This window comes from Pezoporus occidentalis, unplaced genomic scaffold (assembly GCF_034315485.1).
Source record: "Pezoporus occidentalis ecotype Australia unplaced genomic scaffold, CSIRO_AGI_Poc_V1 ctg91, whole genome shotgun sequence".
Classification (NCBI taxonomy): Eukaryota; Metazoa; Chordata; class Aves; order Psittaciformes; family Psittacidae; genus Pezoporus; species Pezoporus occidentalis.
In genome coordinates, this window is record NW_026916273.1 from 203445 (window position 1) to 227304 (window position 23860).

General features: G+C 54.4%; 2 protein-coding genes across 6 annotated transcripts in view; both read left to right on the forward strand.

Moving 5' to 3' along the window:
• The window catches only part of CXXC5 (CXXC finger protein 5), a 31475-nt gene extending 23673 nt beyond the window's left edge, over positions 1–7802 (forward strand). For 4 of the 5 annotated variants that reach the window (XM_062605293.1, XM_062605290.1, XM_062605289.1 and 1 more), the window contains exons 2-3: positions 1443–2483; positions 6707–7802. In XM_062605293.1, the coding sequence (XP_062461277.1) occupies positions 1698–2483; positions 6707–6751 (831 nt within the window). In that variant the 5' untranslated portion in view covers positions 1443–1697 and the 3' untranslated portion in view covers positions 6752–7802. The remainder of the gene's footprint in view (positions 1–1442; positions 2484–6706) is intronic. The other variant, XM_062605294.1, reaches the window with a different exon arrangement.
• CYSTM1 (cysteine rich transmembrane module containing 1) overlaps positions 4501–23860 on the forward strand; it is a 426226-nt gene continuing 406866 nt past the window's right edge. The window contains exon 1 of the mRNA XM_062605299.1: positions 4501–4507. The gene's annotated coding sequence lies outside the window, so the exon portion shown is untranslated. The remainder of the gene's footprint in view (positions 4508–23860) is intronic.

The following is a 23860-nucleotide window of genomic DNA, read 5'->3' on the forward strand; positions in this document are numbered from 1 at the left end:
CCATCAGCGTTCTAACAGTGATACTCCCAAGCCATGTCTGTGTGGAATTGTTAGGACTACTCTGCTGTAGTGGGGTTGCTGGGGATGTGGCTCGGCTGTGACTGAGGGGACACGAAGGGTGGTGGATGAGCAGCATGCAGGGGATGCGGGGATGCCCCTCGCTCTGCAGCATCACCCCTGGCGCAGGAGCAAGAGCGCTGGCCACACATGGTCCCATCACCTGAGAGGAGGCTGCCAGGACAGCCTGGATGGAGGGATGGGGTAGGCGAGGGGCCTCCTCCCTTAGCTGCCCTCCCCCAGCTGCTGCCGGGGTGGGGACGAGGGTTCCTGCTCCGCTAAGCCCTGCAGCTTTTCTCCTCTAAAGCCTGATTACTCCGGCGGTGCCTGTGCGTGCGTGCAGGCGTGCTCGGAAGGGGAGGAGGACGGGCAGGAATTTCACAACAACAAGTGTTTGCAGCCACACTAGGCCCAGCTGCCCCGGAGCCGCCCCAGGGACGGCACCAAGGTGGGCTCTCACCATCACCACTGAGCCCCTGTGTCCACCAGAGCAGCCTGTGTTTGGGCGAGCAGGCAAAGGCACGCTGGGGCATGGCAGGAGGTCAGCACTGGGGTTTGGAGTTGGATTCTGTGGCTCCCTATGGGGCTTGGAGGTGGACACCATGGGTGCCTATAGAGTTTGGAGGTGAACAGTACAGGGGCTTGGAGGTAGATGCTGCAGCTCCCCACGTCACTTGGAGGTGGACACTGCTGCTCTTGGTGGGGCTTGGAACTGAATGCTGTGACTCCCTGTGGGGTTTGAAGGTGGATGCTGCAGCTTCCTATGGGGTTTGGAGGGTGACACTGCAACTCCCCATGGCACTTGGAGGTGGATGCTGCAGCTCCCCATGTGTCTTCCTTCCTCTGCCCCGTGCTGGTGTGCAGTGCTGGCCTGCGGACAAGTGTCCAGGAGAATGAGGAGGCAGAGAAGGAGGGAGATGGTTGCAGCCTGGCCTGAGCTGGGTGATGTGGGAGTTGGGATGCAGCCCTGCAACCTGCTGCATCCATGGCAGCCAGCATGTGGGGACACTGGTGGCCGCAGGCAGGGGACCAGTTGCCCCTTGCATGAGCTCTGGCTGGCAGCTCGGGGGAAGTGTGGGGCCCGCTGGAGACCAGCCCTGTGACTTCCCTGGGGCTGTGGTCCCTGTGGGAGGAAAGCCGGGGACAGAGAGCCTTTAAGCACCAGCGTGCCATTGCCACCAGGCCAGGACTTCCCCTGTGAACCCCCGCTTCTGTCTGCATGGCGACCCTTTCACAGCACAGCCCAGCGGATCTCCACCGAGGTCCGTTCCCTGGAGTTCCTTTGTTCCCAGCGCTGAGACTTCCATGGCAGGGGGAGGAAGAGCTGCTTTGAAAAGCCTGTTGGCTCTCGCCAGCACTAACTCTCTTTTCTTTTCTCCTTCCAGAGCCGCGTGTTGTGCTCCAGAGCCGCAGAGTATGTCTTTGCTCTGAGGTCGGACTGAAGCCCTCGGCAGCGGCGCCGGAGGAGACGCCCCGTTGATGAGCGTTCCCATCTGAGCTTTCCCCGGTGGCCGGCGGGCTGGTGCTACCACCAAGGCTTTGGGGATCTTTGGCTTTGGGGGTGGGTTTTGGGGTTTGGTTTCATTTGGGGGTTGTTTTGTTCGGGGGGGGTTTGATTTTGCTGTTGTGCTCTGGGCACCATGTCAAATTCGGGCTCCCATCAAGACACTGGGAACAAGGCAGAGACGGAAAAAAACACCCAAGATGACTCTCAACCCCCCGTCAGCTCCGAGAGGAGGAACAAAAGTGGGATAATAAGTGAACCTTTGAACAAAAGTCTTAAGAAGTCCCGTCCACTCTCCCACTATTCCACCTTTGGTAGCAGCAGCTCGATAAGCGAACATTCAGAGAAAGGCAACCCCTTAGCTAATGGCAACGAAGCGACTGTGGATAAAAGTCATTCTACCTCAAAGCACAAAAACATCTCTAGTATGCTGAGCAAACTCGACCGGGTGTCGGAGCTCTCCGCAGAAGGACAGACCGCCCTACAACAGTTTGCTCAGTCAACAGAAATGCTCAAAAGAGTGGTACAGGAGCATCTTCCTCTCGCAAGCGACCACGGGACTGGGATCTCTGACATGGAGGCAGTCTCAGCTGCAGAGACAATGAACGGCCCCTCCGATTTTCCTTACCTGGGGGCTTTTCCCATCAACCCAGGCCTTTTCATCATGACCCCTGCCGGCGTGTTTCTGGCAGAGAGCGCGCTCCATATGGCTGGCTTGGCAGAGTATCCCATGCAGAATGAGTTGGCATCTGCCATCAATTCGGGGAAAAAGAAACGGAAAAGATGCGGCATGTGCCCGCCCTGCCGAAGACGGATAAACTGCGAGCAGTGCAGCAGTTGTAGGAATCGCAAAACTGGCCACCAGATTTGCAAATTCCGAAAGTGTGAAGAACTCAAAAAGAAGCCTTCTGCAGCACTGGAGGTAACCGGCCCCTCTCAGGCACCCTAACCCCTCCTCGGGCTGCGCTCCTGGGTTCGGATCTGGCCCTAGATAATAAAGCGCCTGGTACTTCTTACTTTTTTATTTCCCCCCAGCCCCGCTTTTCCATTACCAGTTCTCCCCCCACCATGAGATGTGTGCTCTGCCCAGTGCCCCCGGCCCTGCCCTCTCTCACGTACTGGGGTTGGTTGTCTTGGGAGGAGGGCTGGGGTTCTCTCTGGGGTGTGCTGCATTTCACTCTCCCTGTTGCAGGCATGGTGGCTTTTTTGGGGTAATGGGTGATGGTGGAGCCTATGGCAGTGGTGCAGCCCCTGAGCTCACTGTGGGCTCTGAGCAGCATCATGGCAGTCCCTGGGTTTGGGTGGTAGAAGCCGGGCAGCATCTCCCATGATGTGGCCGTGCCGAGTCTCCGGCATCCCTCCCTGAGGCAGTCAGGATGAGTCTGTAAAGCACCATATGGATTTCCCACTGGTAGCTGAGTTGTGGTCTTGCTTCTGCATCTGACTGAGCTGGGAGCATCCATGCTAAGCACAGGGGTGCTGGGATCCCTGGTGTGAGGCTTTGGGATGGTACCTGGGCTGTCACTGCCCACCATGGTCCACACATGGGTGCTGCTGTTGGTCTCAGAGGATAGCCATTGGGTTGGGATGCCAGCTGCTGTTGGGTTTGAGGTGCCACCTTCCCAAATGTACCACAGAGGTGCCATATTCGTGTGAGAGCGTAAGAAAAGTCCAGTGACTTGGGTTGAAGCTCAGCTGGGGCTGTGGCAGGGGTTATGGCTGGCATGTGGGTACGCTGCTGTAGCGAAGTCTGCCTCTTTCTGCACTCTTATGGGTGCTCTGGACCAGCACTTGTCTGCCGGGTCCCCCACAGGTTGTGCTGAAGCTGGGTTCAGTTTTTCCAGGAGCTGATCCCACTGTGTCCTGTTGACAAAAGCTAAGAAGTCACCCAGACTGATTGCACACCCTGGCATGAGGGCACTGCCCATCCTCTGCTTGTCCCAAAGAGACAGCCCACCATTTGCTCAGCCACGTTCTACGTTTTTCAATTAGCATCAGCTCTGAATGACTAGTGAAGGGGGGGGAAAAAATCCTTGTCTGGGTGGTGGGGATGAGGAAAGGGGGACTGTGTCTTTCAAAAACTGCTGTATTGCTAAATTATATTCTTGTTCTAATTTGCTGAGTCAGTGGTCTGGAAAAAGGGAGAAAGGCAAAAAAAAAGAGTTCATCTCTCCCAAAGATCCTTAAAGCGGGTCAATAGACTCAGAGCTGCAGCAGCTGGAGGAGTTGCTCCCTGCTCCTGGTGCTGAGCTGGGTCTGGGGATGATAAATAGCACTGGGAGCCCATGGAATGGTCACCCCTGTTATGGGTTTCCCCATCCCTCAGCTGGCTGAGCCACTGAAACAGAGCTCTTGATGGGACAGAGTTGGGTGCCACCAAAGATGGGTCCTGGGCATGACCATGGGTGTGCTGAGGATGAAAAGAGATGTTGTGCTGGTGGGGATGGACGCCTGGGCAGATGTGTGTTGCTCCAGGGCATCACTATCCCCGTTTCAGAGCATATCCTCCCTTCTCTTAGGATATCCACTTGTACCATGCGTTGATCTCGGTGGGATTGAACAAGATAGTGCGTGTATGTGACTGGGACAAGGGACACTTAGACCTGGGCTGATGTCCTAAGGTCACCTGGGTCAATGAGTGTGTTGTTAATCCCCTTCTTATGTCAGCCAGCCTTGGTAATGCGTTTTGTTGGGCCAACAGCTGGCACCTGCCTTTTGGTGGGGACTCATTTGGAGGTAGCAGTGGCCAGGACATCATGCTGCTTCCAGCTCAGCAGCTCCAAGGTGCCATCACACCACAGTGCTTGATACTGGGACAGGAGGGGCCATTCAGTGGTTCTTTATATGGGCCTGAAAAATTCCTAGGGCTTTCCTAGGAATCCTGAGATTTCCTAGAAATTCCTAGGGTGATGCTTTTCTAGCATCATCCATCTCTGGGGGAGCGGTGTCATTGCCAAGAAGAGCCACCAGTGGTGGCTCCAGTCTGCCAGCCTGGTGTGTCCAAAGGAGCATCCTAGGGGAGCCGAGACAGGGGCCGAGCTGTGATTAAACATTGATCTAAAACCAAGCAGTAAAAAACACATAGAATTAAACCTTTATGGCAGCGTAAAAGAAATGGACTAAATCCCTCTGCCACCATTAGGCTTTATCAGCACATCTACAGAGCCTGAATAACCGGTCTCTGCTGGTGCCCCAATGTGGTGCGGGCTGCCCGAGGCTCTGAGACTGGCGAGGCAGGTTGGATGCTCGGAGCAGGCAGCAGCACGTCCCTGCACTGACCAGGCTCCTCCAGCCCAGGCCAGGTCACCCTGGGCTTGTGTTTAGAGCTGTAGGTCACACAAAGGCCATGAACAGTCAGGATTTGACTAAAGAGAGCTGTCCTCCGTCTGGAGAAGCCTTGGTAAAGTGCATTGGTGCCCCAGCTAGTGCTGGTGTGAGGATCACTGCTACCCCCACTTCAGTCTCGCAGAGACTTTTCACCAAGGCCTTGTGGCAGGACAAGGGGCAATGGGTTTAAACTGGAAGAGGGCAGCGTTAGGTTGGAGATAAGGAAGAAATGTACAATGAGGGAGGTGAGACACTGAATAGGTCATCTGGAGGAGCTGTGGCTGCCCCATCATTGGAAGGGTTCAAGGTCAGGTTGGATGGGGCTTTGAAGAACCTGTTCTAATGAAAGATGTCCTGCACATGTGAGGGCAATTTGACTGGATTGGCTGTGAAGGTCCCTTCCAACCTTCTGTGCTTCCCTGTTCCCTGGAAGTTCCAATCAGTTCTGTGATTCTATGATCATGGGGGTGATCTATGCTGAGCATCCACATTAGGGCTGGTTGTCCATCTTCCTTTATTAATGAATGGGCAGAGGTGTTGAAGATGACCTGTATCAGACATCTCCAGACCCTTGTTTCTCTCTCTTTGGATGACGTATCTGAGTAGGTCACCCCTGCTGGCGAGTCCACCGTGCTCTGCCCTGTTTCTGCACCCAGTGCCTTGGGTGAGATCCAGCATGGCTGGCTGTGTGCCCTGCCACAGCCTGTGCATCACTGGCCAGAGGCACTTGTGTCTTCCCTAGATGCCTGATTACATTTTGCAGAGGCTTTTGGGGAAATGGTGTTGCCCCCAGCTCAGTTTGCCCAGAGCCAAGCATGGGCCAGAAGCAGGATCATGATCCATCCTACTGGGCACCACCAGCTCTTGCCCATTCTCAGCCATCTTCCTCTTGCACAAAACCCATGTGTGGGTCATAATGCCCTTGGAAGTGAGCACGTTGGGATCCCTTCTGCAGGGATGGGGGGAGGCACTGCCCTGGTTCCTCATTGAGGCTTGGTGGGTATCTTGATCTAAGAGAACCAGCTGGTTTGTTTCCCATTGGTGTCCATTGCTTCTCTGGAGATGCAGGAGCTGAAGGGCCCTCTGAGGCACAACCTCTATGAGATAGTGTGGCCCTATCTGCTGGCTAGCATTGTGTAGTCTTGCTTGGGGGCTGTTGGCATTGAGACATTGTGGTCCTTACATACTCCACCTGTGGTCTCATGAATGATGCACATGTTTCCCACCCTATCCAGCTGGGAAATGTCCCAGGTTCTCCTTCCAGAGGACTGCAGAGCCGTTGGGGCTGTTGCCCCACACCACCTTTCCTGGAGGGGTGTTCAAAGAGGTTCATCTGTTGTTGGTCACTGTTGTGTGTGAGATTGAGCCTGGTGGGACTCATCCCTCTTCCCCATGAGATGCTGAGGGGTCCTGTTGTTGGTCAGGGCTGCTCTGTTGGGGATGAGGTTGTTCACTGTGGCAGGGGGATGATGTCCCTTGTGTCCTTGCTCCTGGGTCTCACGTCCATAAGCCCAACCAGCTCACCCCCTGCCTCAGTTTCCCCCCTGATGCCCTCCTATACCCATATATTGGCTGGGCTCCTGTCTGCTGGGTGTCCCTCCATCCATGCCAGGTCATTGTGACCTGGGAATGTTGGGATGTGGACATATCTGTGAGATGCTGAGCCCAGGCTGAGTCCATCTTGAAGCCGATGGCTGGGATGCCACAATGGGGACGGAGGGGTGGAGGGAGGTGATGCCACTTGGCTGTGCCGGACCCGACCTAACACCTTGTCCCTTCTTCTTCTATCCCCCCCTCCCTGTTTCTCTTCCTTTCCAGAAGGTGATGCTTCCTACAGGAGCCGCGTTCAGATGGTTCCAGTAGGAACGGGAATCCCAAAGCTCTGTCATCCAAGTGCAATGTCACTGCTTGCTTGTGTTGTCTCAGGCAAGGGATTTTTGGCTGAAATGAATGGATGCACCTGTGTCTCTTTAGAACCAAAAATATTTTCTCGCAAATCTCATTCCTGTTTTTATAATTTTATTTTCCTTTTTTTTTTTTCCCTTTTTTTCTCTTTTTTCTCTTTTTCTTTTTTTGGCGTTTGTTTTAACATCTCCGAGTCCGAGTCCGACATTTAACTGCTTTTCAAATAAAAAATAAAGAAAAGGAAAAAAAAATAATAATATACAACCACAATGGATCTGTAAAGTACCAAGACTTAATAGACAGAGTATGGACAATCAGTTTCTTTCTGTGTTTTTGGTGTTGATGTTGTTTATGTGTGAAAGATGCAGTACTTGTGTAGGGAATGTAAATTTACAGTAACCTTTGAAAACCTAGTTACTAATAAGCACTACTGTAATTTAGCACAGTTGTTTAATTGCACCCTCATTTATACTTTTTCTTTGATTCTTTCCCATCATACAATAGAGTGGGTAGTTTCTAGAATGCCTCAACTTCATGTTTATAAATGAGAATATGTTTAAAGCGATGTAGTATCCCCTTTTCCTAGCCATTCACCGATGGAAGTTTAACCGGGTATCAAAGGTGGAAGGAAACAATTGCTACACAACTGGGGGTGGTCGAGACAGGAAAAAACAAAAAGGATTTAAAAAAAAAGGCAAAAAGAAAGGCAAAAAAAAAAGGTCATTGTTAGTTTGTTACTCTAGAGCGAGGAACACTGCGGCCAGAACCCTCCTAACGCAATGGTTTGCTCCTAGAAGTAATTTCTGTCAACTTACTGAAGTTCAAAATCAAACTCCAATCCCGATCGCAGGACCTGTGCTGAAGCAGTTACGACAAGTGACATTTCTCTTCTGTTCCCATCCCCGTCTCTCCAGCTCTCTCTCCATCATCCAATTGAAATGCTGTTTGTAATGTTTTAGCGATCCAGGCTGGTTTTGTGAATAAAATGAATGCATGTTTTGTGTCATGATTTCCAGCTCTGTTATTTCTCTCCCACCCCTCTCTCCAGCCATCCAGGTCCCCCCAGTGGGGGTTGGTTCCTGCCTGGCTTTGCCTGCCCGTGTGCCCCGGTGGGATGGTGATGGTCTGATGAACCGAGCTGGAGTCACCCCACTGCTAAATCCACACGGTTAATCCCAGAAGTGGATGGGCTAAGCCAGTCCCAGCTCATCCCAGGGATATTTCCTGGTTTGACCTCCCTGGAGTTCTACTGGGGAGCGCAAGGCCATGGTTTTGGTAACACAATATCATTAACGTGCTGTGGAGAGCCACGGTGAGGCTGCTTTGGTTGGTTTAAGTCCAAATCAAGCTCCCAAAGGTGAGCAAGCTCAGGAGGCTGAGCTTTGGTGCTGCTCATGGATGGCTTTCCAGGCTGGGTCTGAGGGAGCCTGCTGGGATGGACAGGATGGAGCCAGCCAGGATGGAGAGGATGTTGTATGGCCTCAGTGAGGATACTGCTGGTGCTTGGGGTGCTGTGCTTGGCACTGCAAATGGACTGCCTGCCTCCTTGCAGCCCTCAGGAGGGTCTCCTGTCCATGCAGGGAGGGACACCCCATGCTGGGGGAAGATGCAAACCTGGCTGGACCTGGCGATGCTGGGAGGAGGTAGTGAGAGCCTTTGTCCGTGGCTCCAGCCAGCGTTTGGGCCAGCATCTGTTGACCAGATGTGGACCCGGAGGAGGGGGGTGATGGTGGTGCCTGTGCTCCATCCCACTGACCTGCCAGGACCGAGCAGAAAGTCCTTGGGGGGAAAACTGCCCCAAATGCCCTCTCCAGCAGTCTGACACCCCAGCAGCTCCTGGGGGTTTGGAGTCCAGCACCAAGGTCACACTGTCATGGTGCCTGCGGGGATGGCTGGAGCGCATGGTGATGGTGATGGAATTGGGCCAGCATGGCAGGGGACGGAGCTCAAGGCCTGCAGGGACAGAGGGACCCCGCTCATGCCCCTGCAGTGCTCTGGTGCGTGGCATTGCCTGGCTCATGCACCAACCAGGGTGGCACTGGCAACCGTGCGGGGAGCTGGTTCCTAGTTATGGCTACTCGGGCAACAGCCGAAATCACTTAGCAGGAATGTGGCGGGGGTGTTATGGGAAACGGGAGTCTGGCTGTTGTTTTATGACTGTAGCTAATGTTGGGGCTGTGTGAACCACAGTGCTGGCACCTGGTGGGGAGCCAGCCCCTGCCCCATGCTGGGAGAGCATCCTGGGTAGTGGCACGCAGAGCCACTCCAATGGGAATTCCAGCCCCAGCACACTGCAGAGATGCATGGGGGTATAAGGCTGCTTCACAGCCCCAGCAAAGCCAGGGCTGAGGACTGCTGGCGTTGTCTACAGGGCTGTTTCCCCCAGTCTGGCCATGTCACCCACAAAAGGGCTGCATGGGTCTGCCACTGGCACAGACTGGTGCTTGGTGAAGGGCCAGTGGGGCAGTTGCAGACATGACAAACCCTGCTTTGCCATGCTGCTCCTCTGCTGCCTGCTGCCCTCAGGGACAGCAGTGTCGGAGCTCTGCTTTCCCACTGGGAAGCCACAAGGCACAGGGAGTGTGCCCCACATCACCCCCCATGGGCATCGCAGCAACGTGGAAAGGCTTGCAGGGTGTATGTGGGCATTAGCAGGCATTAGTGGGATCAGCAAGGGCTTTTGCAGGAGGGAAAACAGATTTGGGAGAAAGGAAGGAGGCAGAGAAGGTGCCATCAAACCCTGCCTGTGAGGGTGCTGAGGCGCTGGCACAGGGTGCCCAGAGAAGCTGTGGCTGCCCCATCCCTGGCAGTGTTCAAGGCCAGGTTGGACACAGGGGTCTGGAGCAAGTTGCTCTAGGGGAAGGTGTCCTTGCCCGTGTCACAGGGTTGGAACTGGATGAGCTTTAAGGTCCCTTCCAACCCAAACCAGTCTGGGATTGTATGATAACGAGTTTAGCATGGCACTGAGGGAGAACCTTGAGCACTACCACAAGGGCTGGCCTGGGGTCACTCTTAATTAACATCCTCATTAAACAGAGTTAGCAGAAGGGCAACTAAACCTGCCTCTGGCCCAAGGGCATGCGGTGACAGGGGACACAGCCTGTTCGAACAGTGGGGTGGTGCCAGCAAAGCAGTGTCAGGAGAGGACAGCCCCTGGCGTGGGGCTGGTGCAGGGGTGATGCCAGCGGTGGTGTGCATGGTGGAGCTGGCCTGGCTTGGTGAGGACGGTGTCCCAGGAGCTGGTGCTAGAGCAATGTCCCATCCTGCATCCCAACCTGGTGTGTGCGGGGCTGAGCTGTGGGTTTCCCCCTCTCCACAGGGTCACAGCGATGTGATGGCGACTGCTGCATCCCCATGTCCCCCAGGCTGCAATCCTCATCCTGACCCCGGTCTGATCCTCCCCGGTGAGGGGATGGGGCAGGATGAGGAAGTGCTGAACAGAACGTGCTTGATCCAAGCTGGATAGCGGGATACAGCCAGGCCTGGACCCCTGCTGAGGGGGGGGGGGGGCTGCTGCAACAGTGAGGGGTCAGGGTCCTGGCAAAGGGGCTGTGAGATCCCTTGTGGTGGGATAGAGCATCTGTGAGCATCGAGGCCTGGTGGCTGCTTGGTGACCCCATGGTTCAGCCCCATGATGAGCCATGGCGTGGGACAGTGCAGATGGGGCGAGACAATGCAGACCTTATGGAGCTCAACAAGGCCAAGTGCAAGGTCCTGCACATGGGTTGGGGAAATCCCAGGCACAGCTACAGGTTAGGTGGAGAATGGATTAGAGCAGCCCTGAGGAGAAGGACTTGGGTGTTGAGTGATGAGAAGCTCCCCATGACCCAGCTTCAGTGTGCACTTGAGCCCAGAACCCCACCATGTGCTGGGCTGCATCCCCAGAGTGTGAGCAGCAGCTCAGGGAAGGGATTCTCCCCCTCTGCTGTGCTCTGGGAAGATCCCCCCTGCAGTCCTGATCCAGCTCTGGGGCAACAGCACGAGAGGGACATGGAGCTGCTGAAGCGAGTGCAGAGGAGGCCACAGAGATGATGAGGGGGCTGGAGCTGGGTCTTCCAGAATTCCTGACCTACCACCGTGCTCTGAGATCCCCCCATGCCTGAGCCATCACACATGGCTTCTGTAGCACAGAAACTGCCCGAGGTCCTCCTGCTGTGGGACCCTCCAGACCTGGCACCCTGCCTGCAGCTCAGCAGTGCTGCCTCTGTGTAGGAAGCCCCAGGTCTGGGGTCTCAGGTCCCATCTCTGCACCCCACATAGTTAATGACTGCTTGGGGTGTGCTGGTTTTGCTTACATAAAGGAGGACATCTCTTGTGTCCCTAGCTCCTTCAGCCCCACCAGAGTACCCTGGTCAGGTACTCCAGCATCCACAGCTGTGGGCAGTAAGGACTGTCCACCCTGACTGAGCCAGGTGTCCCTGATTATTCCTGATGAACATGTAGGTGCTCCCACTGCTCTTTAGCCATGTCTGCTGTGCTAACACGGTTTCAGTACTGCATCAAGATGCTTAAAGGCCAGAGCGGTCAGGATCTGTGAGAAACAGGTTGGTTAGTGACAGCAAAAGAGGGTTCCTCTGTGTAAGATGCTGTATTATGGGGTGGGGGAGCAGTGCTGATGGGTGAATGACAGGGGCTTTGCAGAGGTGACAGGAACCAGTCCAAGTTGGGGGGTTGTAGCTTACAACCTGTCTCCTCCTTGGCCAGACCTTGGCACCGGCAGCCCTAGGGAAGCATTGGGCTGGGGGGGGTTGTATGCTGTTCCCCACCAAAATGCTGCCAGGGGACATAGCACTTGTGATGGTGTTCAGATAGTACCATGGGTGGTGGGAACACCGGAGCAGGCTGCCCTGTCCTTGCCCCCCTTGGACCTCTGATCCAGGGATGAAGAATGCTCATGGGGCAGGAAGGATGCCCTGCCTGCCCCTGCCAGTGAGACTTGGGCTGGCTTTTCCTAAAGCTGGCCTGGATGGACCCTCTGCCTGAGCCTGTCCCATTGCACAGCCCTGAGCCCAGGCAACCCTGGGAATGCCGCAGTGCAAGCCAGCCAAGCCCACCCCCAGGACCCAGGGATTGGTGAGTACATCCCCCTTTAACTTCACAGTCATTCATTTCTGCATTTCACCTCCCTTGCTGGCCCTGCTCTTTTCAAAGCTCCATCTGTTGCGGGCAATGATACCTCCAGGAGTGGCACAGCCATAAGCTGCCCCACCTCCAGCAGAGTTCATTTTCCAGCTTTGGGAGCAGAGCAGCCAGGAGATCAATGCCCACAAAGCCCTCACAGGTCCTGGATTGTGCTGAGCCCCAGCAGAGAGCAGCAGTGCTTGGCACAGCTCTGCACCCCTCCACTGTGCCCTGTGACCCTCCAGATGCTCCCACTCATCTGGAGCTGGCATCACTACCACTGACACCCTTCCACCTCACCGTCATGGTCACAGGGCTGCCACTGACCTGGGCACCATCCTGCTGGGAGGTGCTCCTGCAGCGATGCTCTGTGCCCTGCCTGCCTCAGCAAGAGACACACCAGGCTGTTCCTGGTGCTTTTAACCTAGAGCTGAGGGGTTAAACCAGCCCAGGACAGAGCTCACTTGTGCGTCCCTGCAGTGAGGTGTGGGGTGCCCTATCTCCTGTTGCTCTGCCTGGCCTGGGGGAGATTGAACTGGAGAAAGGGGCAAGGGCAGGGCAAGCCATGAGAGGATAGGGACTGCACAAGGAAGGAAACACTTGTCCTTTGGGCAGAGGGATGAAAAAAGGGCAGGAGAAGAAGCAGGAGGTGGGGGTGGGAAAGGGACACAGCAGGGATGGGAGTCCCTGGAGAAGACACAATCTGTTGGGTGCAGGGCTTGGTGGAGGTCTCCTTGTTCCCACATCTTACCTGGTCCCACCATAGGATGGGCCATTAGTTACCTAGGGTACCACAGCTAAGCCCCATCCTGCACAACGGACAGCAAGAGGGAGCTGGGCCCTCCATAATGAGTGATGGGGTGTCTGCCCAGGGCTGTGGGGTGCCCATGGGCATCTCATCTGAGCTGCCTGCAGACCAGGGAGGGTCTGCAACCCAAATGAGCCCTCCTGCACAGCAGAGCTGCCGGCTCTGTCCTCCCACCTCCATTTTCTAACGCTTCCAGACAAAGTGACCGTTTATCCGCTTGGATTTCAAGCACAGCCCCGCACTCAGCCCTTCGGCTGGACACGGGGAGGAGGAGGAATGCAACCAGGCAGGTTTGTGCAAACACAGGCTCTGCGTGGTCCCCCTTGGTCTTTAGTCTGGTAAGCAAAATCAGCATCTAATCCAGATCAAACAGGACTTTAGCTCCTGTCAAAGGACTGATCCCCTATTCTGCCCAGGCTGTGGTATTTAAAGGGACATGGTCAGGTTAAGTACAGCTGGAAACAAAGGGGTTGTGAAAATAATCATAAAAATAACAACAGCGAAAGCTGGGAAGGATTAGTGGGAAGAGAGACTGTAATGAAATATAACTGCCAAGGAAAACTGTGGTTAATGGAGACATCTCCCTGGAGCATATGAAACCTCAGGTAGTGGAGGAGGAAAGAGATAAGTGAAACCACTCAGAAACCAGCAGAAAGACAGAGCAGGCTGCTCCTGGATCAGGGCATGATCCTCTCCTCTCCTCTCCTCTCCTCTCCGGGTGCTGGGGGGGACCACGGGCAGCCCAGCCCTGTCGTGCTGCAGCCCCCAGATAGGATTTAGCCACCCGACTTCTCCTGACCTTAATAACTGGCGCTGACTTAGCCGAGAGTCTGGTGCTAAATCCCGCGTGAGTCTGGAAGTGTAGGAGTCAGTGTCACAAGTAATTTATTCCACGCATCTCTCAGCCTCCTAAACTTGGGGAAGTCAGTTAACACAGATCCTGGCGCTGCCGCAGCCCTGGCTGAGCACATTTACAGCAGCCTCTCTTTGTACCCACTTTTCTCCTTTCCCTCCCCTTTAGCTTATAGCTGCTGGCTTTCCCAGGCTGGAGGGTGAAGCCCCATTCAGTCCCATCTCCCAGTTCAGGAACAGGCACCATCCAGACTCAGGCAAAGCCCTCATTGCCCACAGCATCATAGAGCATCCTCCTAGCCATGGACAAGTGCCAGGCCAGCCACCTTCAAAAAAGGGCAAGATGCCCCAAAAGATGTGACTAGAATAGCCACATCCCCTACAAGCAAGATTTAGCTCAGATGTGGGTGCTGCACATGGATGCTTCATCCAGGGGACCTCAGCATTGTTTCATGGATGCCATAGACCAGATTTCGCTCTTCAGCCTCATTTCAAATGTCTGCTCTGGTGTGCTGTGCTTGGAAGACCAGAGGAAACTCTTCAACTGGGCTCTAAGAGCCTGGGCTGGGGAAGTGAAGGGCTCTAACGTCCATGCAAAGGGAGCCAAGGCTGATGAGGGAAAGGGGATCCCTCTCCATTGGACATGGTGTGTGGCAGCCTTTCCTGGGGCTTCTGGCCCTGTTCAGACCCAAAGTGCTGGAGGCAGATGAGGACCCCTCAGGCACAGCCCCTGGCAGGGGTGCCCAGCTCTGGTACACCCGTACTGCCTGTCTGAGGATGATGCCAGGACCTGGGGGTGCAGCCCCTGTCCTTGGAGCTGATGGATCCCTCACATCCACATGCCTGGCTCCGCTCTCCATCATTATATGTGGCTGCTACATGGCACATTACAGGTGTGAGACCAAACCAAATCCAACGCCCTGGATCGCTCCCAGGTGTGACCATGCGCAAGTTACTGCCTGTCCATCGGCATCTGCTTGAATGAACTCTGCCAGCAACCTCTGCCGTGCCACAGGGATGTCGGAATAGTCTGCATTGGAAGGGACCTTAAAGCTCATCCAGTTCCAACCCCTGCCATGGGCAGGGACACCTTCCACTAGAGCAGCTTGCTCCAAGCCCTGTCCAGCCTGGCCTTAAACACTGCCAGCGATGGGGCAGCCACAGCTTCTCTGGGCACCCTGTGCCAGGACCTCAGCATCATCCTGTGGTGCATGTCCGGCTCATGACCTGCATGTCCAGCTTTCGTACCTGGCCAGATTAGGGAAAGAAAAAGCAAGAAGAGAATACACAAACGTCCCAACTTCCACCTTGCACAGTCCTAGAGCCACACATCACCACGGCTGGCATCATCTCAGACCTCCTGCCGTGCCTGTGTGCCTTCCCTTTGGCAGCCCTCTGCTCCCAGCACCCTGCTCCATCGGAGGAACCCAGTTTTCCAGAGGTTGAACGTGTTCTGTGGTATTGGCAGTCTGGAAACTAAACAGCAAACAGCAGTTTCCAGAGGCTGATAATTCACCCAAAATTGTGTGCAGATCCTCAGGAAATGGAGCAGCTCCATCCAGGCCCTGCACAGCCATCTCGTTCCTGACTCCTGGCAAAGCTCCATGGTCCTGCTTGATGGGCAAACTGTATTCTCAGAAATGAGGTTTGCTTAAATTTTGTAGAGACAAATGTAGTCTGACTCAGCCACAAAGCATGGCAAATCTCAAGCAGGCAGTTGGTGTGTGGCTGAGTCTACTTGGGTTGTGAGTGTACGTGTTGTTGCATTGTTTTGGCTGTTAAAAAACCCAGGGGAAAGAAATCTCTTTGGGACAACCCAAAAATGAGCTTTCTGGATATTCTTTCTGACACACAAAAAAGTGCTTCTTGGACAGGGGGAGCCGCTTGGTTTTACTCACTACTGATAACTAAATTTCTGGATGAAGCACTTTGCTTATTCCTAGGTAACAGATGCTTCTTGTCCGTTCAAATGGAGCCCAAATTCATTGATAATTATATCAAACCCTAGAGATTTCAGTGGGTAAACAATGTGAACAATTCCAGCCTGGTTGCCTAGTTTGGAAGCCATGGACACATCCATGACATGATCAGCTCTTCCTACATCATCACCCAGAGGATGCAGATCACTGAGCAGCCTTTGTGTGCTGCCTTACTGGGTGATGCTTGGTGGGGCGCTGGCAGTGCAGCCGTGGTCCTCTGGCCAGGATGGGAACCTGACTTGCTTGTGTCCATGCTGCTGGCTTTGACCATGGATCCAGTTCTGGCGCTGAGAAGCAGAGGCAGGATTGGCTGTAGATGTGCAGCACTGTCTGTGAATCTGGCTGAGCGAGTAAAGGCTTAGGACCCTCACTGGGAACATGTTAAGGTAGGCAGCTCATGATCCCCCTGCTTGTCCCACCTGGAATGTGCATCTCCTCCAAGGCAGAGGTCCCAGCAGAGACACCCTTTGTCTTTGCATGCCCACTTCTCTGTGCTGACACAGCCTGTGAGCAGGCAGGACGCTGAGAGAGCCACAGTCACAAACACCCTGTGTCCTTTTGGAGCAGGCTTTTCAGCTTAATTTTCTGTCCTCATTTTGGGATCTGGTCCATCAGAGCGAAGCTCCTGCCCTTCCTCTCTGCATCCACCCTCCCGGCTCAGCTTTGCAGGCTGCGGGACTGCCTCCCCTCCCCGAGGTCAGCTTTGCCAGGGAGACTCATTATCCTTTTAGATGGCTGCTTTCACCCTTCCTTAGGCAGAACCAGAGCACTGGGGTGTCCTCCAGGTTGGAACAACCTTTTGCCCTACCCCTTGCACTGGGGATCTCTCACAGCCTCTCTACCTGGTGCTCTGCTTCCTCGGCTCCGGTTATGCAAGTGGCTTTGGAAGCAAGACAATTACAGCAGGAAGAAATCACTGCACAGCTCTGGTGGGAAAAGATATTATCCTGCGTTGCCAGCGAGACCGGCCGTCGGCAGGTAGGGCCCGGAGGAGAGCTGCGTTGCAGAATGATGGCTGATAAGATGCCGGGTCCTGCTCCGATGGCCTCGGGAGAGGGAAACGCAGCGCTGTGAAGCTATGGAAACGGCCAGGCTGGGTGGGAGCTGTAACTGGGCCACTCTCGCAGGCAGGTATGCCTGGATCTGCTGTGTGCAGCGATGCCAAAGGTGCTCCAGTGGACGTGGCAGCTGCCCCCTGGCTGTGTCCCCCCTTGTGCCTGTCTCCCTGCTCTGCCTTTGAGTCACCTCGGCAGCGTGACGGCTGCATCCGCCCCGCGCGAAGGTCACGCTTAAAAGCATTGGACATGCTTTGGAGGTGGGAGCCGCAGCGCGCTGGGAGGAGTTGGGTGAACCTCCCCGAGGTGGCAGGGGGCTCCTCAGCCCTTCCATTATTTGCCAAGGAACATAAGCCAAGAGGTCCGTGAAATCGTGGGGATGTGTGAAATCAGGCACCGCCGGGCAGCTCTCCTGCGCGGCCGGCTTAAATATTTAACACGTTGATTATACAACGTTAGGATTGAAATGCTGGTGCGGGCCCAGACCTGGGGGTTGGAGTGTGCGTGTGTGCGGGGGGTGGATTTGGGATCTGGCCACCCTGCCCTGGGCTCCTGGCAGCAGCCGCAGTGCCGGCGGGAGGGGAAACGGCAAAGGGGCTGTGGGGGAGGCAGCGAGCGGCTCCTGCTCCGGAGCCTCCGAGTGACAAACGCGCTCAGGAGCAGGAATTCATTCCTGTAAATATGTTTGCATTATTTATTTTAAGCATTTTTATAAATCATAATAGGAGAGACATCTGCTGTTAAAACTGCAAACTGCATTCATGCCTAGGGCAAGGCAGGAAGAGGCTGCTCCCTGGGAAAGCTTTGGCAAACTTTGGGGAGCACCGCAGTTTTGCCGGGGGGGGGGGGGGGGGGTGGTGGAATGCCCTGGGGCATTCTCCTGGTGTGAGTTAAACCCCCAGCCTGCCCGTTCCTTCCCTGGGTCTTTATTTAAATGCCTTCAGTCCTCCAGCCCTCTCGCTTTTGACACCTCTTTATATGAAGCTTTATCATGAGGATGGCATCCCGGCGGCCAAAGAAGCTGGAACTAAACCACCCTGCTCCTCTGCTGAGATATGCTGGTGCATGTGGCTGTTGGTGGGTCTCCCTTCCTTTTGGTGTAGCAGATGGATCTGGAGGGGGAACAGGCACCTCCTCGCAGGCAGGGCTCTCAATTGATAGCACAGCGCAGAAAAACCCCTTTCCCGGAGCCTGGTGGCATTTGCACGTCCCTGGAGCCGAGAGCTGCGGGAGACGGCGGCGGCTGGTTCTGGGTGAGGGGAGGACGCTCCGGGTGACTCTGACTCACTGCTTCACAAGATTAATTGCCGGGCGTTGCAGGAGGTTTGTCACTGCCACCGCGGCTCCCTGCAGCTCACCTCTCATCCTGCCTGCCGGCTCCTCTGCCTGCGGAGCCAGGGCAAGGAGGAGCCTGCCGGCACCTTCTGCACCCTGTGCGCGTGGAGCCAGCGTGTCGCTGCAGGAAGGGGGTGAGGAGGAATTATCTCCCATGGAGGCATCTCCGTCCATCCGCTCTGGACCCCCAGGGCGCAGGCGGTCCTGGATCTGTTGCTTGGATGGGTCACTCTGTCCTCTGCCTCAGTTCCCTGTCACCTCACCAGGCAAGTGTTGTTTGAGTTGGGCTCTCGCTGCCATGCTTGGGCCCTTCTTATAATCCCAGAATCCCAGACTGGTTTAGGCTGAAGAGACCCTAAAGCTCCTCCAGTTCCAACCCCCTGCCACAGGCAGGGACACCTTCCACTGGAGTAGCTTGCTTCAAGCCCCTGTGTCCAGCCTGGCCTTGAACACTGCCAGCGATGGGGCAGCCACAGCTTCTCTGGGCACCCTGTGCCAGCGCCTCAGCACCCTCACAGGGAAGAGCTCCTGCCTAATATCCAAGCTAAATCTCCACTATTTGAACCCATCATTCCTTGTCCTATTGCTACAATCCCAGATGAAGAGCCCCTCTCCAGCATCCCTGTAGCCCCTTTAGGCACTGGAGCTGCTCTCAGGTCTCCCCTTCAGGAGCCTTCTCTTGTCCAGGCTGACCCAGCCCAGCTCTCTCAGCCTGGCTCCAGAGCAGAGCTGCTCCAGCCCTCGCAGCATCTCCGTGGCCTCCTCTGGACTCGCTCCAGCAGCTCCATGTCCCTCTTGTGCTGCTGCCCCAGAGCTGGATCAGAACTGCAGGGGGGGTCTCCCAAGAGCACAGCAGAGGAGCAGGATCCCCTCCCTCGACTGCTGCTCACCCTCTGGGGGTGCAGCCCAGCACACGGGGGGGTTCTGGGCTCGAGTGCACACTGAAGCTGGGTCATGGGGAGCTTCTCATAGACCAATTTTGAGCCGTGCAGAGTCCCGCCATGGGAAGCAGGTGGCAAATCCCCTCTCCATGGCTCATGCAGACTTCTCCTCCATCCTGATGTCCTCAGCCGTCTGGTCCCCCAGCACTGGCAAGCTCAGCAACTGTGATGAACAAAATCTTTTGCATAATCAATAATTAATGGCCAGGGTTTCCATGCAGTTAATTAATCTCCTGGTGAATGGTGAAAAAGATATTCTGAATAAATGCAGGTATTTTCAAGCCAGGTGAGCAAAGGTTTACTCTCAACCCAGGCTCTCCTGTCAACCCACATCCTTTCTAACCATCCCTGGAGAGCTTCTTGCTCCAAGTGATGCTAGTCATTGCCAGTGAGTGGACAATATTGATCATAAATATTTGCCTAATGAGATCATATCTGCTTTCCAGCATATGCAATGGGTGACCTCAAAAGGCTTTGGGTGAGCTTGCAAAGAGCTTAATTATCTAGCTGAGTCTTGCAGCTCTGGAGGGGAGCTGCAATGGGTTTCTGTGGTGGGGTTATGTCAGGCCCAGCCATTGCTGTTCCACATCAGAATGGGAATACTGGAGGCAGGGAACAGACCTTCACGGAGGCACATCTCTGCATCCAGTCCTAGTGCTACCTTCCAAAAGCTGGAAAATGCAGCACATAAACCATTCAGGCTCCATCTTTAGGGAGAGATCTGAGAGGATTTCTCTTGTCACTGGTTTCACATTCAGGGAATATCAAAGGGAATTTCATCCAGTGAAACACCCCATCTCCAATAAACTCCTACTTGGGAAACCACCAGGTTCACTGCAAGCACCAGCAGCAGTTGAGCTCAGGCACACCAGCCCTAGGCTAAGGCTTTGCTCCAATTTGAGGTAAGTTGGGGGGCGTTGGAAAGTCCTTGAAGCACTTGTTTCTCTCTGTGACATTTGGGAACCACACGTGGCTCTCCTTGTTGCAGACCAGTGAGATGTGGTGGGTAAATCCCATGTCAGATACGCAGCCATGGTTCCTCACTGGTGACCAGGGCTGTGTAGGTCTCCGACAAACACGTATCAGCTCTGCCTCCATGCAGGGCGTTGCTCGGATTCCAGCTCGCTGCAGTCCATGTATGTGCTAGCAGGGATGTGCTCTCCCCATCCCTGACTCCTCAGCTCGTCCCAGAATAGCCAAGTCACTGACTCGTGGCTCATCCTGAATGATTGCCAAGCAGCTGCAGCTGTCCTTGACTTTATCCCTGCTCCAGTGTGGCTTTGCCCAGCTCCACAAGTTCACACTAGGAGACTCCACTCCCCCTTCCCAGAATAGAAGATATCCAGGGCCCAGCGTCAGCAAGTTTAGCAGCTGTGGGAAGTGTTCTCCTTTGAGCAATCAGTAATTAGTCTGGCTGAAAGGCCAGAGTCCTTGTGGCTAATGAATAGCTCAAGACGAGACCTATGGTCTCCTGACCCTCTAAGTCTTGCTGGTGACTTCCAAAGACTTCCCGGCTTGTTCTCACCTTTGGCCTTTTGTCATGGAAGTTGGTCACCTCCAGCAGATCCAAAGCTCATGGTCACCTCTTGCCCTGTCTGGTTCTGGGTATCTCCTGGTCCTCCTCATGATGCCTGTTCTCTGAACTGCTCTCAACTGCCTGTTCCCATCCATAGAAAGGACACCTTTGTCCCTGCTCACTTACAGTATCCTACATACCTGTCTATAGCTGTCATATCTGGTACTGCCATCTCTGTGAACTAGGGAACCTCAGCCAGTGTTTGTTGAGGAGACATTGTAGGGACACTGTCATAGACAGAGGGACTCATGGTTGATAGTGGTGATCCATGGAGCTGCTTCTGATGGATGTAGCCAACTTCTATGTCTGCAACTCCTCTTAAACCTGTCTTCAACCTGGGAAAAAATGTAGCTCGCCTTCTGAAAAGCCTTAACTGTTTGAGGACTGACTTTGGGTTTGGCTTATGCTGTGGGACTATGAAATCAGAGCATGGGACACAGTTCAGCCAGAGGAAGAAGGTGACTGGGTAGCACTGCTTTTCTGTGCAGATGCTTAGTGCATCAGCCACTGGTTTCTGCAGCAGTAGTTTGGAAAATGAAGGCGCAGTGTGATTAAGGGATTTACCTGAGACCCATCAGGCTCCTTTTCCGTTATTTTGCCTGCTAAACATCTCTGCTTCCCTAGAGACAGTTGACCTCTTTCAGAAAGCACCTTTTTTACCTTCAGAGGTGTTCCAGGGTAGGTGTATTCATAGCCCTGTGTTATCATGTGTCAGCAAAGGAATGGGAACATCTTGGACCGAGCTCATTCAGTTGATTTATTGTTCCCAGTTCTTAGAGCAGCCCTGATTTTGCTGGGATGGGATCTGCTCCTCTGCCACCATGGTTAGTGGGGTTGGGGTGAAGAGCATCACAAGAGCTCAGGGCAGCTGGGGAGGACTGCTGCCTCCTCTCATCCTCAGGAGAGGATGGCAAGGACAAAAACAGTGAGAGATTTATCCTGGAGAAGGGAAGGACTCAAGGGGACCCAATGGCAACCTTCCAGTGCCATGAGAAGGTTATCAAGAAGACAGACCCAGTTGGGTATAAGCTGAATTAAGAGAAGCTCAGACTGGCTATAAAGACACATTTTTTCCTCTCTGAAGGCAGTCAAGCATCAGCAGGGTGCCTGGGGAAGCTGTAGTCTCCATCCTCTGAGGTTGCCAAGCTGCCAGTGGACAATGAGATCTTACCATTGACCTTGCTTTGAGCAGAAGGTTGGACTAGAGACCTCCTGAGGTCCTCTCCAACCTGAACTCTTCTGTGACACTATGATGAGGTCAACACGGATGAGCTCATAGAAGGGCAACACTCCAGGGCTGCTCCACCTCCTCACATGATTAACTCCAACAAGCAGCTATTTGAGTTCTTGAAGGCTGGAAGTGGCTAAGCCATGTCTATGGCCATGGGTCACCATGCACTGGCTTCTTCCGTTCTGGTGACTTTTGGTGTTGCTTTTTAGTCTCAATCATCTCACTGCGCTGTTCACAGCATGGCTGCATGAAGCAGTTGGCATGATGATGGGCACAGCAAACAGCAGGAAGGTCAGGTAGAGGGTAGACTTGACCAACAGCTGCTGCAGAAGCTGGTGCATGAGGACACAGTGACCTGAAGAGCAGTGGGTCATACAATGACTGTGTGTTGTTTTGGGATGCCTTGCTGGATCTGGGTCACTGGAGTCTGGTCTGGGGTAGCCAGGGTTAAAATAATTCACAGTGCATAGGGATAGAGCAGTGCCTGGAGAGAAAGTGCCCGTAATTCCTCTGGGAAAGAGGAAATTCATAGGGTCTCTTCCACCTTCCTATAAATGTCTGAAAGCAGCCTTTTTCTGAGCTAGGACATTGGATTTGATAGAGCCCATCCCCACCCATGGCATCTCCTGGTTATATTTCCCATCCCAGCATCTTCCCAGGTATCAGAGCGAAGCAGGAGACTCACAAGGTCTGGCAGCCGCCTGGGCTGTGCCTAAACCAAAGGGACCCAGTGGAATGCAGAGAGATGCAGTCATGCCATCCCCTGCTGTGCTGCAGGCCAGCCCTGAGCCCTCGGGGCCTGCAGGGGAAGAGAGGGATGTTGGAGTGGTTGAGTCAGTGCCGATGGACTCAGGCTCATAAACAACCTGCACGCCACAGAGGCTGGGGATGCGATGCGCAGTACAGCAGTGGTTTCTCTCTGCTTCTGTGACCTCTTTGCAAGGCAGCTTTTGGCACTGAGGTTCACATCCTCTCCAGATCTGCTGGCAACATCAAAATGCAATTGGCTCTACATAAACTCCCCAGCACTGCATTGCTGAGGAGACAGAGAGGTCTAAACGTGCTGGTTCTTTGAAGGGCAGATACCTGTCAGCGAGGCAAACCTCACCTCGGGGATGCTCAGAACTGCTCCCCGCTTCCAGTTCAGTATCCCTGAGGGACCTGCACTGCTTTGGCTGGGGAATGCTAGCTCTTTAGCAAGGCGACGTCCAGAAAAACCTGCAGTCACACAACTATATATAGCCCGAGAGAGGCCGTGCATACGGTGACGCAGTCTGGAAGTGGTTCCTGGCTGTTCTCCAGAGGCTGGGAGCTCAGCATGTGGCTTTGGCTTTTTAGGGGCAGCAGTGTGTAGGGGAGGTGGGGGCCAGGGGCTTGGGGATTTCATCCCCATGTGGTTCCACGTGCAGGGTGAGCCAACAGACGTGATGCCACTCATGGTGTCTGGGGCTTGGAAGGGGTTTCAATGGTACAGGGACCTGGTCCAGGACTTGGAGCAGCAGAAGCTTCCTGGTAGATAGAACAAGGAAAACTCCTGATATGGAGGTTTGAGACAATTCATACTGTGTGGTTGGGGGTCCCATTAGCCCCAAAACAGGGGTGAAGGCTCCTAGTGATGGGTCTTTTGGGATGGTCACAGAAATGGCTCTGATCTCACACCTGCCTGGCCTGAGGACCACAGGGTCTCCTGGGCTGTGAGGCCTCATCAGGAGGGACGTGTGAGCCATCACTACCAGTTATGGTTCCAGCAGGCCCAGAGCACAGCAATGAGCCAGATAACCCCAGCCTCCCCATCCTACACAGTGCTCTGAGGCAGCTGACAAGGTGGTGGAGACCTTGTGCTGGACACCATGATCAGCATGTCTCCCTCCTGCAGAGGGGCAAATCTGGCTGTGACTTGGTGGGATGGAGTCAGTGGGGACTGACACCATGTTGGGTACTGAAATGCTGGGGTGTACAGGCTCTGCCTCTCTGCAGAGATGGCAGCTGCTGGGAGCATCGCCAAAGCAGCAACCATGGTACTGTACACGCTTCCTCTTATCCGTGCTGTGATAAGAGCTCTCCAGATACAAGACAGCATAGGAAGGGACATCTCCAACCTGGCTCCCAAGCTGTCCCTCACCACCTCTCTGATCCAGGGACTGGACCCCATTCTCTGTGCTGGCAACT